Source organism: Osmerus mordax, chromosome 9 (assembly GCF_038355195.1).
Source record: "Osmerus mordax isolate fOsmMor3 chromosome 9, fOsmMor3.pri, whole genome shotgun sequence".
Taxonomy (NCBI): domain Eukaryota; kingdom Metazoa; phylum Chordata; class Actinopteri; order Osmeriformes; family Osmeridae; genus Osmerus; species Osmerus mordax.
The window spans coordinates 12,510,655-12,527,139 of record NC_090058.1 but is presented as its reverse complement, the minus strand read 5'-3'; the positions used below and the strand labels follow the sequence as shown (position 1 = coordinate 12,527,139).

The following is a 16,485-nucleotide window of genomic DNA, read 5'->3' as shown; positions in this document are numbered from 1 at the left end:
CATGTCTGAATGCCACATACGAGCATTTCAACTACCCCATAAACTATTATTAATGATAAAATCTCCCTCCTAAAGTTTTAACCAACATTTTATTTTTATAGGTGTTGTCCCAGATGGTACTTATGAAGTATGCTCCAGAACCACAGGCCAACCGTCTGCAGGCAAGCTTTGAAAAACGTTCCCTTCCTATTTAAGTGTATTCCCCACCCAATCAGTGTGGCAGTCAAGCAGGATAATGTATACCTCAATACAACTTCCTATGTTTCTTTGTCTCCTTATCTTTTTCCTTTTTGTTCTCTCCCCCCCCCCCCCCCATCTTTCTGTTCCTTTCTTTGTCCCGTCACAGAAAGCAGCAGCGCTGGTACCTGGACGCTAAATGTGCTCTGGAAAATGTGTGGTATAGACGTCCACATGGACCCCAATATTGGCAAACGGCTAAATGCCCTGGGCAACACTTTGACCTCCTTGACTGGCGAGGAGGATGCGGATGACATCGCCGACCTCAACTCCATCAACATGGCCGACTTGTCGGACGAAGACGAGGCCGATAGAATGTCACCCACCATGCACATGGTCAGTCATCACCACCAGCGCCTTAAGCTCAATAACGGTGTTGCCACCTGCACTTTGAAAACGTCATTATGCTTTGAGTGTCCTGAATTCCACTGCACATAATTGAAACGGAGAGCACGCGGGGAGCTCTTGCATACCTGAATTCAATCTGGCTTTGGTCCCTCCGTCAATCCGTTGTTTCCAGAGTCCAGAGGGAGACTTCAACCCACGTCTTACGTTAAGGAAGCGCCTGGTAAATCACATCCTAGGTCTGAGCCCTAGACCTCAGAGTGTCTCGAGCCCAGCAGACTACCTTAATGTCACGTCAACCCTACCTCACCTCAGAAGACACAGGGGCGAGTCAGGGGCCCCCAGACCCCTCTCCTGGGGATGTGTATGTAGCCCATCATCATCCTCCTCCTCTTCCTCCTGCTGGGTACCCAATCACATTCCGACTCATTGTCCCCGATGCACAGTGGTGAATAGTGGATTTCAATGGCTCTGTGATGCCCTCTCATGCCAGGTTAAAGTGAGTGCCTGGCGAGGGCTTATTTAAGAGTTTTGTGAAAAGAGCTTTCGGTAACTAATCTGGTGGGACTTGGCACTTGATTCTGCCACTGGTTGTGCTTTCCATCGTATTCCAACATACTGGAGAAAAAAATAAATAATATATATATATACACACAGTGCCTATACATAGTGCCATGGGCTTTTTCATGTTTTATTGTTTTACAATATTGAATCACATAATAAGGCTTTTTTGACACTGATCATCTTTAATGTCAAATTGAAAATAAATCTTTACAAATCTCTATAAATGTACTAGACATTTTTAATCCATTAAATCCAATGTGATTCAGTGTAAAACAATACAACACGGAAAAGTTAATGGGGGGTGAATACTTTTTATAGGCATTGTAGCAATCTGAAACAATCAATACAGTTGTAGTTATCCCTAATACTCCCTTTCGTTGAGAAATGTATCTCTAATTGAGGCTGAAGTCCTTCATGTTGTTCTTCAAGAAGGTGGTGTTGGGGACTTGTGTTGTGCTTTTCCCTCCAGTGTATGATATCATGTGGGGTGTCAGATCATACAGGGTTTTGGTGAACTGTTGACAAATGTGGGTGCAGTGGATCATATTTGTTGGATCAAATTAATCATTGATCAGGCATGGTTTGAGGTGTGTGATATTTCAGATTTTTCGGTACAGTCAGTCAAGGGGTGTACTTACTGGATAAACTGGTATTTGTCCCACAGGAGCCCTTAGATCCCAGAAGGCAGATGTTGGTGGGCAACCAGGTTGTGGATGCTCGAGGTCGGAAGTTCACAAAGAGGCTGGTGGACATCCGAGAGCTGAACGAGCAAGCCAAAGTGATCGATGACCTCAAGTAGGAGCTCTCCTCAAGTGCCATTCATGATACCTCCTACTAATTCATATATTATCTTTTCATGTGCTTAAATATGGTTTGGGGTGTTTCCTGTAAATTCCCAATTTAAATTAGCATTTTTTTCAACTGAATTATGATTTATCTCTTACATAGCTACTAATTGTACATAGCATTAAATGGAATTGAGATGAATCAACCCCAGCTAGTAACATGTTGATGGCTCTGGAATTTCTCTTACCACATCCCCTTTCTGCTTCTTAGGAAACTGGGAGCTAGTGAGGGTACCATCAACCAGGAGATCCAGCGCTACCAGCAGCTGGAGTCAGTGGCTGTCAATGACATCAGAAGGGATGTGCGCAAGAAACTACGACGCTCCAGCATGAGGGTGAGACGCGGATTCTTTCTTTTTCTTTCTTTTTCTTTTTTTTTCTCGTCGCCGGTAGATGTTGTCGGGCCGGGGGTTTGTAACTTTGTTTCTTGTCACCAGGCGGCGTCTTTAAAGGACAAGTGGGGCTTGGGCTACAAGCCCAGTTACAACCGCTCCAAGAGCATCTCCACAGCTGCTGCAGGCAGGCCTCCGCTGAAACGCATGGAGCGCCAAAGGTACTGGACAGAAGTGCGCTAGCTAAACCTAGCAGGCTGTTTGCTCTTACCATGCTTTTACGGTTTAGACTAGGACCCTAGCATTTTAGCATCCGAAACATGTCAACTAGTTTACAGCTCACCGTCTACATTGACAGGAGTCAAATACTACTGAATCACAATTGCTTTTGGACGTTTCTGCTGTACATGTACTAGTACGCAAAGAGTGAATTGAGAAACGATCAATTCAATGATTGAATTGAGAGAGAGCCTTAAATTGTTGGTCATCTAGAAATGTCTTCTCCCTTAGTTCCAGAATAGGAGACGTGGACGATTTGCCCGACATCAGAGTGGACGCGTCCTCCCCTGGTCCCAGAGTCACTTTCAACATCCAGGACACGGTACTCAAACATATAATTCTGCAATATAACTTCAATTCATAGGAGTGCTGAAGACATTCTTAGAATGAGAGACAGTTGTTGTGGTATCTTGGTTGATGTTCCGATAATCTGTCAGGCCTTAATCTGAGCACCGTCGAGCATTGGTTCAACATTCCATCCAAACTCATTTAGTGCTTCACCAGGCTGTATTTATCATATATTATGATGAATATTGATTCAACATTTTGTCATTTCATCTTCCATTTCTATGTGTATTTGTCACCATGATGGTTCTTCTCACCTTATACAGTTTTGGTTCCAAACAGTGAGATAGATTGTGTCAAATGAACATGGGAAGGTGTCCGTTTATTTTGCAAGCCTATATTTATCTTTAGGTTAACATAAACCAAAGTAATTTTTCCCGTCATAAATGACTGCATGTGTTACAACATGTGATGTATTTATGTTTATGATAACATTGCTTATACAAGATTTATGCTACATACTAGATTATACATTTTAGGTGCTGTTCATATTGGTGTTCCATAGAATTGTTGCCATAGAAACCAACTAGATGTTTTTAACCTCTAGAGCACCACAGATCCACCTCACTTTTCCCGTAGTGTTGTAATGCTTTTATTTTTGGGATGAGTTCCATTGATTTATTTTTGTTTAATTGAAGATAAATAATCCGGCCTTGGATCCCACAAACCCACCTGTCAGTCCAGGAGAGGTGTTCAAGGTATTTGTAAAGAGCAGTTACAAATGAACCTTCCGAAAATGAGTCTCCGATTCCCCCTTCGCTCTACCTTTTAATCAACAGAAACTGATTTGTCCAAAAACATGCAAATTCAAAACAGGATGTTGAAAAAGTAGTGTCAGAGTAATATTCAATATAAGTGTGGTAACACAGGAATTTGGTTCCAGCTGTTGGTGACTCTCAAGCAATACATACAATAAACAGACAATGTACATATTAATTACAGACAATACACAAATTATTGTGGTATCTCACTAATACTAAAATGGTTGCTTCTGGCAACATGTTATTTTGATTCATTCAACTGCACATTAGATAGCAGTGTACAGTATTATTGGCTTGGAGACTTAGATGAAATCAATTGAAACTGATAAATGATCAGAAAGATTAACATCCTTTTATGAAATTGCATGGTGCACCAAATCAACAACTTTTCAAACACAAATGTGTTTTTCTATTTGGAGCAGCTATGCATGGCCAACACTAAAGCCTATAAAACCTGAAACACTGATTGATTCTGTATGTCAGTCACCCTTCGACTCTGAATCGCGACGCAAATTCATTGTACAGATGTCCCCATGACAGTCACTGAATACAAAGTCCATAAGGACCTTCGATACTGTGTGTCTAACGACTAGTTATGACCTGCAATTCACCCACACATTCCTCCTAATCCTAAAAGTGTCTCGTCATAACACAAAAAGAACTCAGAAGTACTGCTGCTTCAAAGCTGTGTGGACAAATTTATATTTTATTTCGTATTTTCTCTTTTCTTCCTCTCTAACATTCTATCATCGTGAAATATTTAAGCCCCTATCTTTTTTTTTTATTACATTCTTATTTAGGCATGGGGGAACTTGGCATGGTGCGCTATAAATACCAGCTTTTAGTTGCAAATCGTGTTAACAAGTATTGTCTCCCTGCCAGGTTGTGGTTGTGTGGTAACCATGTGGGGTTCTTATGATATTATACATGACTGCATTTGCCTAAAAGAGTTAAGGCATACCGTATGTCTACAGCCACTGGTAATGGAAGTAAGGAATGTTTATGCAGTGCTCTTGAAGTTATCACTAACTTACAAATTAATGTATGATATCTGTCACACGCTGTATCGCTACCATGGTGTTGCCAGGGTGATTCTGCTATTGTAGGGGCTACAGGCTAACAGTTGATCTTGTGCATCCTGAATTTTCCGTTTGGGCTTTTTAACACAACAGTTTTGGCCATGATTCCACACTGGAGTCTTTTGCCAAACAGGTGTCTTCATCTTAACATCTTCCTTTTCCTCATCACTCACTCCGTCTCTCTGTTCACAGACCAACCTGGGATCTATGACAGTGGTTCTCTACCCTGGTCCTCAAGTACCCCCCGTCCTGCATGTTTTAGATGTTTCCCTGTTCCAACACACCTGATTCAAATGAATGGTCGTTAGCAGGCTTCTGCCTAACTAGATAACGACCCATTCATTTGAATCAGGTGTGTTGGAGCAGGGAAACATTTAAAACATGCAGGACGGGGCACTTGAGGACCAGGGTTGAGAACCACTGATCTATGAGATACCTGACCATTAAGCAGATATCATCCAGCATCAAACAACTTTCAGCCAATATTACAACGTTGAACCTATATCACAACTATTCAGTGTAAATAATTCAACACCAAAAAGTGTGTGTGTGTGTTTTGGGCCAGTTAAATGTAAAATAAAAATGTGTGGAAAGCTGGATCATCATATAAAGCCAAATATGGTCACAATTAAAAATGTATTTTACAGAATGCTAATTGATTGCTGAGTTTAGAAAAAACGGCAACACACTGTAACCTGCTTATCAACAACAATACCATTCCAAAGAATGAGCATGTCTTGTTGTAATAACTGAATTTAGCAGCGTTGCTCTTGATATCTGCCAGCAAGACATGGGCCCACTGTGTATGACATCACCTTCAAGGTGGTGCCTTATGCGCAATTTGGAAACCTTCTAACTCCCCCCCCCCCCCCCCCCCCCCATGTCTGAATCTCCCTGTTTGTTACACCCACTATGAAGTTTCCGGAGGAGACAGAGATGGATTTGTTGTCCATCACTACTGACGAGCCACTCCATCCTCATCATACTCACCATCATCATCATCACTTCCCATCCGTTAGTGAGGGGCAGTACCCCGTGTTCAGTGCCCCCGCCAGCCCTGCTGTCTTCTCACCCGCCATTCCCTTCCAGCACGAGGACATGAGACGCGACGAGCTCTCGTCGTCGTCATCGGACGACTCGGAAAAGGAGGAAGAGTTTGATCGAGAGAAGCCAGCCAGCTACTTCCGAAGGCCCGTGTGAGTTGTATTTGGCTTTTTCTTTCATGTAAAGTAGTCGTCGGAATCCTAGTTTGAGACTTGGACTTGTTTGTTTCAATTAATCTTTTGTATTATTGCTATTTTAGCTTGGTAATGTGTGGTTGGTAATGTGTGGTTGGTTATGTGTAGTTTGGTTGGTGTCCTTAAAATCCAGTTCAATTTCCTCACAGACAAGCGCCACACAGGAAAGCGACAGGCTTTGCGGCCGTCAGCCAGTTGTTCAGCGAGCGCTGGCCCGGGACCCCCACCAACCGCAGCTTAATGGGTCCGCCCACAGAGAGGAACATCGACTTTGAGTTGGACGTGCGTGTGGAGATTGATAGTGGCAAGTGTGTGCTGCACCCCACTACCCAGCAGCCCGAGCACGAAGACATCACCTTTAAAAGGTACAGCATTGAATCCCAATATGCCATACTGAAACGCTGGCAAATCATACATATGTTTTTTTTTCTCACCAATCCACAAATTGATTGATTTATCAAACCGATGCCATGTTCATGAAAGTCAATGAAAGGTTTTTGAAGTTGTTTTTCTGTGGTTGTTGGAACCTTGATTCTACTTCTTCGTAGGAGTTGTGACCGCAGCCTTAGGAGTCTGGAACAAGAGTCTCCACCTAAAAAGAAAAAGCTGCAGCCCAACAGCTCCACCACTCACCTTTTGGCAGGCAAAAAGGTGCCCTCCTCCCTGCAAACCAAATCCAGTGACCAGGAAACCACTGTTTTTTACATTCCTGGAGTAGACGTTAAGGTCAGTCGGTTACATCCCATTGGTATTTCGTTGCTCTCCTGTAGTTCATCGTGATTTGTGTATGGGTCAAATCAATTTGACAACAATTCACCAGTCTGTATTTTTGACTAATGTCTTTTGGAGGACTGAACTGGCCGTATTTCTCTTCACTATCCAGCTACACTACAACTCTAAAACACTCAAAACGGAGTCACCCAACGCCTCGCGAGGATCTTCCCTGCCCCGCACCCTTTCCAAAGAATCCAAGCTGTATGGTATGAAAGATAGCTGCCCTCCCAATGCTGCCCAAAGCAAGACTAACTCTCTCCTACCTCCCCCACCCCCACCTCTACCATCAGGTACTGAGAGATCTCATCATACCTGCATGCCCTTTGACTTGTCGTGATTACCCACACACTTGAGTGCATACTCACACATCAGCCATGAACGTGATCATTAGGAATCAATGTTTTAAACATAACAACAAAAAAAGGAGAGAAAATGTGTGTCTGTAATGATTCTCTCCCATGTCTCCCCTGCAGCCAAAGGCAAGAGTAGCGGTGGGGTGAAGACAGCCAAGCTTTATGCTTGGGTGGCTCTCCAGACCCTACCAGAGGAAATGGTTATCAGCCCCTGTCTGTTGGACTTTTTGGAAAAAGCTTTGGAAACCATCCCCATCACCCCTGTGGATAGGAATTATACAGGTGTGTGTGTGCCTTGGGATAGGGACTTATTACATGTGGTTTTTGTGCATTTCTTGCCAGGCTGATCAACTCTTGAATAACTTTAAAGGATATTGTACTAATAAGTGAGTGTTTCTCAGCTATGAACAACCAGGAAGAGGACATGGGTCAGTTTGACCCTGTGGATCCACTAGAGGAGTCCACGACCTCCCTGGTGTCCTCCTCCACCTCTGCCTACTCCTCCTTCCCGGTGGATGTTGTGGTCTATGTCAGAGTACAGGTACTTCATTTGTTGCTTATTGTACCTCATTTTACAAGGGACTCTGTCATATTGTTGGCAATATTGACAGTGTATACAACCTGGAAATCGATTGGCGTTTCTACTATTGTAATTATATTATTGTGCATTACTATACAATATGCAGTATTGAAACAAAATAATTTGTAGGTTCTGCCATATGGTTTTACCATCAAGTATTTGCCTCTGTCTATGATCCCTACAGCCCTCTCAGATTCGCTTCAGCTGCCTGCCCATGTCCAGGGTGGAGTGTATGCTGAAACTGCCTTCTCTAGACCTGGTTTTTTCCTCCAACCGAGGAGAACTCGAGACAACCTCAAGCTCTCACCCCGCCGACGGGCCTCACCCACCCTCCTCGACACCCCCTGGCCCCCCACACATTCTCAAACCACCTCCAAACAAGGGTAATCCTCTAAATGCCACTTCTTGCAAAAAAAACTGTAAGTGCATAAACATTTAGTAGGTTCCCTTACATCTGCATGCTGCATAGTTTGAAAAGATGCTGGCACTTCCTTTCTAATAATTAAAATGTGTGAAATATATTGTTTTGTGGTCCACTGTAACCATACAGTATAGATTATGTATGTTGTCAGAATATATTTGTTTCTGAATTATACCTTTGTTCAACCATGACATCACAGACAGGCCTCAAAGGCCCATACTATACTCTAATATTACTAACGCATCTGTCTTGTTGTCACCTTTTCATATTCCTGTCACATCCCTCTTCCCTCCAGGGGCTTCTCCATTGCTGGGCAGCCCCTTAGGAAGGAGCCGACACAGTAGCAGCCAATCAGACCTCACCGGCCCCCCTACCAACTCGTCGGGTCTTAGCTTCACCGCCTGCATGTCAGATTTCTCCCTCTACGTCTTCCATCCCTACGGTGCTGGGAAGCAGAAGTCTGCTGTTACGGGGCTGCCCCCAGGTCCGGGACCCCTAGGTATGTGAACATGTAGGCTTGAAATCAGTCCCCAGTCCTTGTAACATGTTGACTTGTGTAAGACTGAAGTGTTTTACTGCAAGTAGCTACTGGCTACTTCCCCCCCCTAGACTCTTGCAGCAGAGTAGTAAACTTTAAACTTGTTACTTTAACAGAGGGACCTCAGAAACATTCATAACAAGTTCATAAAACTATTCCTTACACCTTTATTTAATAATAATTATAATTCATACCTATGTATAGTAATATAAAATGTATTTATGAATGTGAAAATAGGAAATATATATCTTTGAACTGAAGTACAATCTGATATTTTGTATTAATGAACGTATTCATTATAATAGAATCTGACATTTTCTGTCCTGGTGCTCTGCAGCAAAAACACAAGGATCTTTAATCTTACCCTACACTAACAGTGGTCTGTTTTTTTTGTTTTGAAGGCACAGTTGATGAAGAGCCTTCATCTGTTACTGGGAGGAAGGACTCTCTGAGCATCAACCTGGAGTTTGTCAAAGTCAGCCTGTCCAGAATGAGACGCACTGGGGGGCCCACCTTCATTGAAAGCTTCATCCCTGGAAAAGGAGGCAAAATGGACACCACCCTTATCAACATCTCTGGTACTTCACTGACGATGTCGGGTCAAGGATGTTTTGGAGTCAAATATAAGATTGATATAGCCTAAAACATTGTAAACACCTGGAAAAGTTCCAACCTTTCTTATCTCTAACTTTCTTATTTCTCCCACACTCTATCTCTCTCTCTTCCCTTGTCAGCGGTGTGTGACATTGGTTCCGCCTCCTTTAAGTACGACATGAGGCGTTTGAGCGAGATTCTGGCCTTCCCCAGAGCCTGGTACCGCAGAAGCATTGCCCGGCGCCTGTTCTTGGGTGATCAAACCATCAACCTGGCAGGTGACGCATCGTCTCAAGGTCTTTACAAACTACGTGTCTTAGCTTTTATTCTGCTTCGAGATGCATTTATGAGAAACAGGATGAGGGGGTGTGGAAGCTTGAGAGAGAGGGTAATTCACTGGTGAATATGGCTACGAGAATAGAGGTTTCAAATGATATTTTATATAATATAATTATTATATTATATAAAATATTAACAACTAGAGAGGGGTATTGTGAAGTGTGCTTCTACAAAACAACAGCAATACAATAGACAGAGATGCACATTTTGATGTGACGTTCCTTGTGGGAGGAGTCTTGATGGATGTAATAATAATAATAATATATATGTGAGATATCAGTAATATCTGGTATCAAGCATACTAATTATTTGTTGTTGAAAACTGCCTTCTCTCCGAGATCATAACTGGCAATTTATTTAGAGTTTATTTAAAACGGTAAACTGTACTTGAAAACTTTCCGGAATCTTTGTAGAAAACGTTTGACTTTTCCCAGCCTCAGGTCCAGCCACCCCAGAGTCTATGGAGAACATGACCCAGCACCTGTCCCCCGAATCAAGCCGCAAAGCCTACTGGAGGACCTGGGATGGCAGCACAGGAGGGCAGCACATACCCCAGTCCCCGAACGTGTTTTCGGACCACACCACGGGGAGCTCTGGGGGTCTGGCACACCTCAAATCCCCGGCCCCTGCACGCACACGAAGCGTGTCCGACTCCTCGGCCCCAAGAAGAGGTGGGGGGGTCATCTCTGTGGAAGCTGGATACCATACATGTATACATGACATCAAACGTCTATTTCTTTGTCAAGAGTAATACTGTCTCAATCATCTCTGTTTGTGTCAGCTGTTCTTTATCCCACCAGTCATATTGACTGTTCCTAAAGAACATTCAGCTGAATGTATAGTAACACCAATGGAAACTGAACTTGCAAACGTTACACACAACATTCCTTTTTTTCTGTAGACTCTGTCACTAAGACCTCCACGCCATCGTTCAATAAAAATGGCAAAACAGCCGGCCAGCAGGGGACACCGTGGGAAACGCTGGTGGTGTTCGCCATCAACCTGAAACAGCTCAACGTCCAGATGAATATGAGTAACGTCATGGGCAACAACAAGTACGATTCCTCTCCCTCCTTTTAACTAAACCATTTACACTTCATTAACTTTCCCATATTTGAAGCAACGTTCTAAAGTTCTTCAAACACGAACACACCCAACACAAACCCCAAACTGTTAACATTTCACCAACAATGAATTGCAATTGATGGACTTTTTTACATTGACACCCAAAATGTTATTATTCATGAGACTGACTGTTTCCTTCCTGGCACTCCCCAACATCCAGTTGGACAACGAGTGGACTGAAGAGCCAGGGCCGCCTTTCAGTGGGCAGTAACAGAGACAGAGAGATTAGCATGTCCGTGGGACTTGGCCGCTCCAAACTCGACTCCAAAGGCGGCGTGGTGGGCGGCAACATAGACGTGAACACTCTGGAGATGGTCTGTAAGTACTGAGCAGGGAAGCCTTCCAGGTTTTCAAGGGTTGTGAAGTTACCCATCATATTTGAATCCGGTGTTTGAATGTTGGTGCAGCTGCTTAATCCAAAATGATTTCCATTAAGAATAGCACGTTAAGGGCAGCTACATTTTACTAAAGGAGTGGCAATTTGGTTTTGGTTTTTAAGCCTCTGTTTTTAACGATGCATCATTTTATGTTTTTGAGTCTCACTTTTGTCAGACACCAAACGTGTTGCATAGAATATGCAAATATGTAATTTCTCAGTCATTGCTGAAAAACACGGTGTTTGTCCCAGCTCACATTTCAGAGCACCCAAACCAGCAGCCCAGCCACAAGATTCAGATCACCATGGGCTCGACAGAGGCCCGTGTGGACTACATGGGCTCCAGCATCCTAATGGGTGTCTTTAGCAATGCTGACCTGAAACTTCAAGATGAGTGGAAGGTTAATCTCTCCACAGTGGAGACCAGCCTATCAGAGAAAAGGTACAGTGGTGACACTGTGGAGGATAGCCAATCAGAAAAAAGGTACAGTTGTACTGTGGAATCTATACAGTTGGCCTCTTTCTTTCTTTGTGCATCTTTCGCAAACATTAACTGGTTGAAGAATTCATCCAAAGTAACATTTTTTTCAACCTTCACAAAGTAAAGTTCTGGCAAATCTGCTTTCCCGTTGTGTGGTCTTATCCTTCCCTTTTTATTCCCATCTCTAGTGAGATCTTTGTCCATGGGGACCTTCAGTGGGACATCTTCCAGGTGATCATCTCACGCTCCACCACTCCGGACCTCATCAAGATCGGAATGAAACTCCAGGAGTTCTTCACCCAGCAGTTTGACACCAGTAAGAGGGCTTTGTCCACATGGGGGCCAGTCCCTTACCTGCCACCCAAGGCCCCCATCATCAACATTGAGAAAGGAGCAGCTGAATTATGTAAGCATATACATTTGTTGGATTTTGAAACCCATCATTCTTAACTAGTATTGTCAATTTTTCATGTGGATTTAGAAGAAAAAAGAATCATTTACACCATTAGTGAGATCTTATTATTATGATTATTTTTATAAATATACATATTTATTATTTACTTCTCTTACACTCAAATCTCTTTTTCATGATTTTTCCTTGCATTTTAGACATGGATGCCGCCCACCACCGCCACTGGCCTGGGGTGTTGAAGGTCATCGCCGGCTGCCACATCTCCCTTTTCCAGATGCCCCTCCCAGAGGACGCTGTGCAACTTGGGGGCTCAATGAGTCTTCATGGCAACCACATGACCCTGGCCTGCTTCCATGGCCCTAACTTCCGCTCCAAGTCGTGGGCACTATTCCACTTGGAGGAGCCCAATATTGCCTTCTGGACTGAGGCACAGAAGATATGGGAGGATGGTAAGGCCCTTTATCAGTTGATCTCTTGTGGGGTTTGAATTATGGCTTCAATTCAAGGCCATGTCAAGGCAATATCAATAGACTACAGATTGTATTTATTTTTTATATTATATGTATTTAGATATTTTATTTTCAAACTTGTTTTCTCTCCACATATATATATCTATATATATTTTAAGCATTTTCATAATTCTTTTTTTTTTTTTTTTTTTTTACATTATTCTTTTTTATAAAAATGTTTGCAACACGTTTTTCTCTTTGTATCAAGGCTCCAATGATGACTCTACCTACATTGTGCAAACACTGGATTTCCATCTCGGTCACAACACCATGGTGACTAAACCCTGTGGCGCCCTGGAGAGCCCTATGGCTACCATCACCAAAATCACTCGCCGCCGCCACGAGAACCCTCCGCACGGAGTAGCTACAGTCAAAGAGTGGTTCAACTATGTCACGGCTATGAGAAATGAAGGTAAGGGAAGCTAAACCGTTGTGTCGTATGTAGTCAAATAATGTGACATCAACATCTCATTTACATGTATTATTGAATTTTAAAACATTTTATGTAACAGTATAGTTGGCAAGATGGGTCCGCCATTACCGTGCTGGAAACAAATTCATTTTGTTTAATCCTATCCTGAAAACAAATTGATTGTGTTTAATCCTATAAACCTCTAGAGCTGAACCTGCTCCGAAACGTGGATGCCAACAATCAGGAGAGCGGAGCAGCGGCCAAGAGCTCCAGCCTGCTCAGCAGCTTCAGAGGCTCCTCCAGCTACAACCACGAGACAGAGACCATCTTCGCCCTCCCCAGGATGCAACTGGACTTCAAGTCTATTCACGGACAGGACCCAGAAGAGCCCTCGCTAACTGGTGAGAATGTGGTTACGATAACTGGTCCAGTCTGTTTGTTGCAACTCGACACATTGATTGAAGCAATATGTTAAACCAATGAGCGCTATTGCTATTAAACAAATTAAGTCCTCAGAAATTCACATCAACTTAGTGGGCAAAATTTACAAAATTATTTGTCTGCAAAGTTTACATTTTGGGCTAAATAATTTGGATACAAAACTTGACGTTAAACCACTTGCGACTCGTTAGGATATAATAATATATATAACATGTTTATGAACCTTTGCTTTTTTTAGATTCCAACAGCAAGCCCAAGGTGGAGTGCAGTGTGGTAACTGAGTTCACCGACCACATCTGTGTCACCATGGATGCTGAGCTGATCATGTTCCTCCATGACTTAGTATCTGCATACCTTAAAGAGAAAGAGAAAGGTGAGCACACGGACGAATACATTCTCTCTTTTTGTTGTTCTTCTAGCGCTCTCCCTAACTTGACATAAAACATCAAATCCTCATTTCACTTCAAGCAAATCCTTAACACAAGTGTTAAAATGAAAGGTCTTGAAATATATTGGGTTGAAAGTAACAAAGTGAATTTATAGTGGTAACAAATGGATTGTTTTGCATAGAATTGGATGGTCAACAAATGGAAAGCAAACACTGTTATACTTTGTATATAATTGTCACTTGCAGGCACAAGAGCTAGCAAACCAACCATGCCTGAGTTGGCATAAAAGGAAAATCATTTAGGAATGTATTCATATTAAAATATAAAAATATAACACATACCTAGTGAAACTAGCAAAAATATATGGTCTCAAGTGATGGTTTCAACAAGATGACAGCTCTGCACTTAACAACCAATTTACATAAAATAAAATAAAATATGATTGACTGCTCATAGCCAATGCTGTTACTAGCTACCCTTAGCTTCCAGAACATTCTTGTCAGCTCAAGCTAGCATGACAACATATGATAATAAAAAAAACTCAAACTGATCAGAGATTTAACCCATTTTAACCATTTCAAATGAGCATTTAGGTTTTTCTGTACCAAAATAACAGTAATACAGTAATAAGTTCACACTACATTCTTTCCCCCCCCCCCCCCCCCCCCCCCCCTCACCTGCAGCACTTTTTGCCCCGCGCATCTTTGCGGCTCGGCCGGGACAGAAGAGCCCCACAGCCGTCCATGATGAAGATTCAACTGACAAGGACAATGAAGACGGCATCAACTACACAACAGTGGACTGGAGAGAGTTCAAGTGCAACACATGGCATCTAGAGCCAACCCTCAGGTCAGAGCCTCCCAATCAGAACATTCTAATTCCTTAAGTTAGAAATCCAACTTCAAAAGAAGTGTATTTTTATTTTATTTTTATGCTGAGTTCTTCTTAACATATATAGTCTATTTTGGTGCATTGGTATTGAACTAACAAAATGTCAAATCACAGTATCTACTAAAGGTGAAAAAATATATCTTAAATTAATAAATTCTGACATTCTTATTCATAATGAAAAAACTATTTTCTTTCTTGCTAGCCAATGGACAACAAACCATTAACATGACTTTACTAGCTACGGTAGCCGATTGTCCAACACAGTAATGTTCCAGCATCTTGCTAGTGTTGCCTGCACAATTTAACCATGATGATAATTAGCTTGTAATCTCACTGTTTTGTTGCAAACCCTAATCTTGAGGGAGGTCCGTTATCAAGCAATATACTCTTTGGAGTTCCAAGACAATTTAGCCAAGGCCGTAGCCATGGAGTCAACATTGGAGGGGACAAATGAAATTTGTTATGATAATTTCAGACAGCGTGCGTGGTTGACCAATATAAATTATGATTATGGCCTTGAATTTAGCTCACTATGACAGACAAAATGTTGCTGTTTGATTGAAAACACAATAGAAGTATCCTAACAACATACAATTACCACATTAAGGACTTAACAGATCTGCACAGGAAATGCTATAGCCCGGTTTTCTACCATGTACTAGTACACTCACAAAACAACAGGACATTAATATATGGATAGATTTTCTGAAATGTCCGATGTTGATGCTTTTCTTCAGGCTAATCTCCTGGACAGGAAGGAAGATTGACCCCGTTGGTGTGGATTACATCTTACAAAAACTGGGCTTCCACCATGCAAGGACTACAATTCCAAAATGGTTGCAGAGGGGAGTGATGGACCCCTTGGACAAGGTCCTCTCTGTCCTTATCAAGAAGCTTGGCACTGCGCTGCAGGATGAGAAGGAAAAGAAAGGAAGAGACAAAGAGGAACATTAAACTCAAGCATACAAGTGTTTTATAAATGACCCCTTTAACACTTAATAATACCTGGAACCATGGGATAAATTCTTCGTTACTGTACATTACCCCTGTCATACCGGTTTATTGCAAAGCCGAGCTGAGTATAGATGTTTATTGTGGTGCATGCCACTATGAGTTTTGACTGAAACATTTTGCACCCTTGTTGCTTTGTGTATTTTAAAGAAAATGGCAAATTAAGTTTCATATGGCTGCTCTCATGTGATAACCCCCTGCCGAAACCAACTTAGTTTCATCTCATACATGCTGTACATGTTATCAGAACAAAGTAGCTGGAGTTGTGAAATTACGTGTACAATGAATAGACAAATTATAAATTTGCCGTGCACAATTTTGCCATTTTGTGTAATATTTTAGATGCATTTTAGAGGGATGTAATAGAAAATGATTTGCATCGAACATTTTGTGTGTCAGCTACTGAATTGTAAAGATGCAATACAATTTTATTTTATTTATTTATTGGTTTAATCTTTAACCTGTGACCTGGGTGTTTCAGTATTTTATTTTTAATATGTGCAATAGACCAGTGTATATAAAATAACTGTGAATTTCTTCAATGTGATTTTCTTAACCTAATAAAATCATTGCCATCCAATTTTACATCTTATTCTGCGTTTTATCTGGTTATTTATCCATAGTTACATTTGGCTGTCAAGAAAGAATATTTTTTAAATAATGGTGTGACAGAATTATGCTTTTGAAATTAGCTCATCAACTAATGCTGACATGTAATTAGTGTGCTTGCTATCAGCAAGGCACACTACACTATTCAGAGGCAGACTCAAATCACATACTGCACGACATGCAGCATACCAGCGTAACAATGGCG

General features: G+C 42.0%; 1 protein-coding gene across 1 annotated transcript in view; it reads left to right on the top strand.

The window, feature by feature from the left end:
* Nucleotides 1-16,256, top strand: part of kiaa1109 (KIAA1109 ortholog) — a 54,015-nt gene extending 37,759 nt beyond the window's left edge. The window contains exons 63-91 of the mRNA XM_067242682.1: nt 102-161; nt 347-573; nt 758-946; nt 1,811-1,941; nt 2,203-2,326; nt 2,429-2,544; nt 2,834-2,924; nt 3,586-3,645; nt 5,706-5,983; nt 6,175-6,390; nt 6,574-6,751; nt 6,909-7,089; nt 7,273-7,434; nt 7,554-7,693; nt 7,917-8,115; nt 8,449-8,652; nt 9,093-9,269; nt 9,426-9,563; nt 10,059-10,295; nt 10,526-10,679; nt 10,910-11,067; nt 11,378-11,567; nt 11,795-12,012; nt 12,216-12,467; nt 12,736-12,939; nt 13,146-13,340; nt 13,619-13,753; nt 14,453-14,618; nt 15,398-16,256. Coding sequence (XP_067098783.1) covers nt 102-161; nt 347-573; nt 758-946; nt 1,811-1,941; nt 2,203-2,326; nt 2,429-2,544; nt 2,834-2,924; nt 3,586-3,645; nt 5,706-5,983; nt 6,175-6,390; nt 6,574-6,751; nt 6,909-7,089; nt 7,273-7,434; nt 7,554-7,693; nt 7,917-8,115; nt 8,449-8,652; nt 9,093-9,269; nt 9,426-9,563; nt 10,059-10,295; nt 10,526-10,679; nt 10,910-11,067; nt 11,378-11,567; nt 11,795-12,012; nt 12,216-12,467; nt 12,736-12,939; nt 13,146-13,340; nt 13,619-13,753; nt 14,453-14,618; nt 15,398-15,614 — 4,997 coding nt within the window. The 3' untranslated portion in view covers nt 15,615-16,256. The remainder of the gene's footprint in view (nt 1-101; nt 162-346; nt 574-757; nt 947-1,810; nt 1,942-2,202; nt 2,327-2,428; nt 2,545-2,833; nt 2,925-3,585; nt 3,646-5,705; nt 5,984-6,174; nt 6,391-6,573; nt 6,752-6,908; nt 7,090-7,272; nt 7,435-7,553; nt 7,694-7,916; nt 8,116-8,448; nt 8,653-9,092; nt 9,270-9,425; nt 9,564-10,058; nt 10,296-10,525; nt 10,680-10,909; nt 11,068-11,377; nt 11,568-11,794; nt 12,013-12,215; nt 12,468-12,735; nt 12,940-13,145; nt 13,341-13,618; nt 13,754-14,452; nt 14,619-15,397) is intronic.
* Nucleotides 16,257-16,485: the final 229 nt, after the last annotated feature.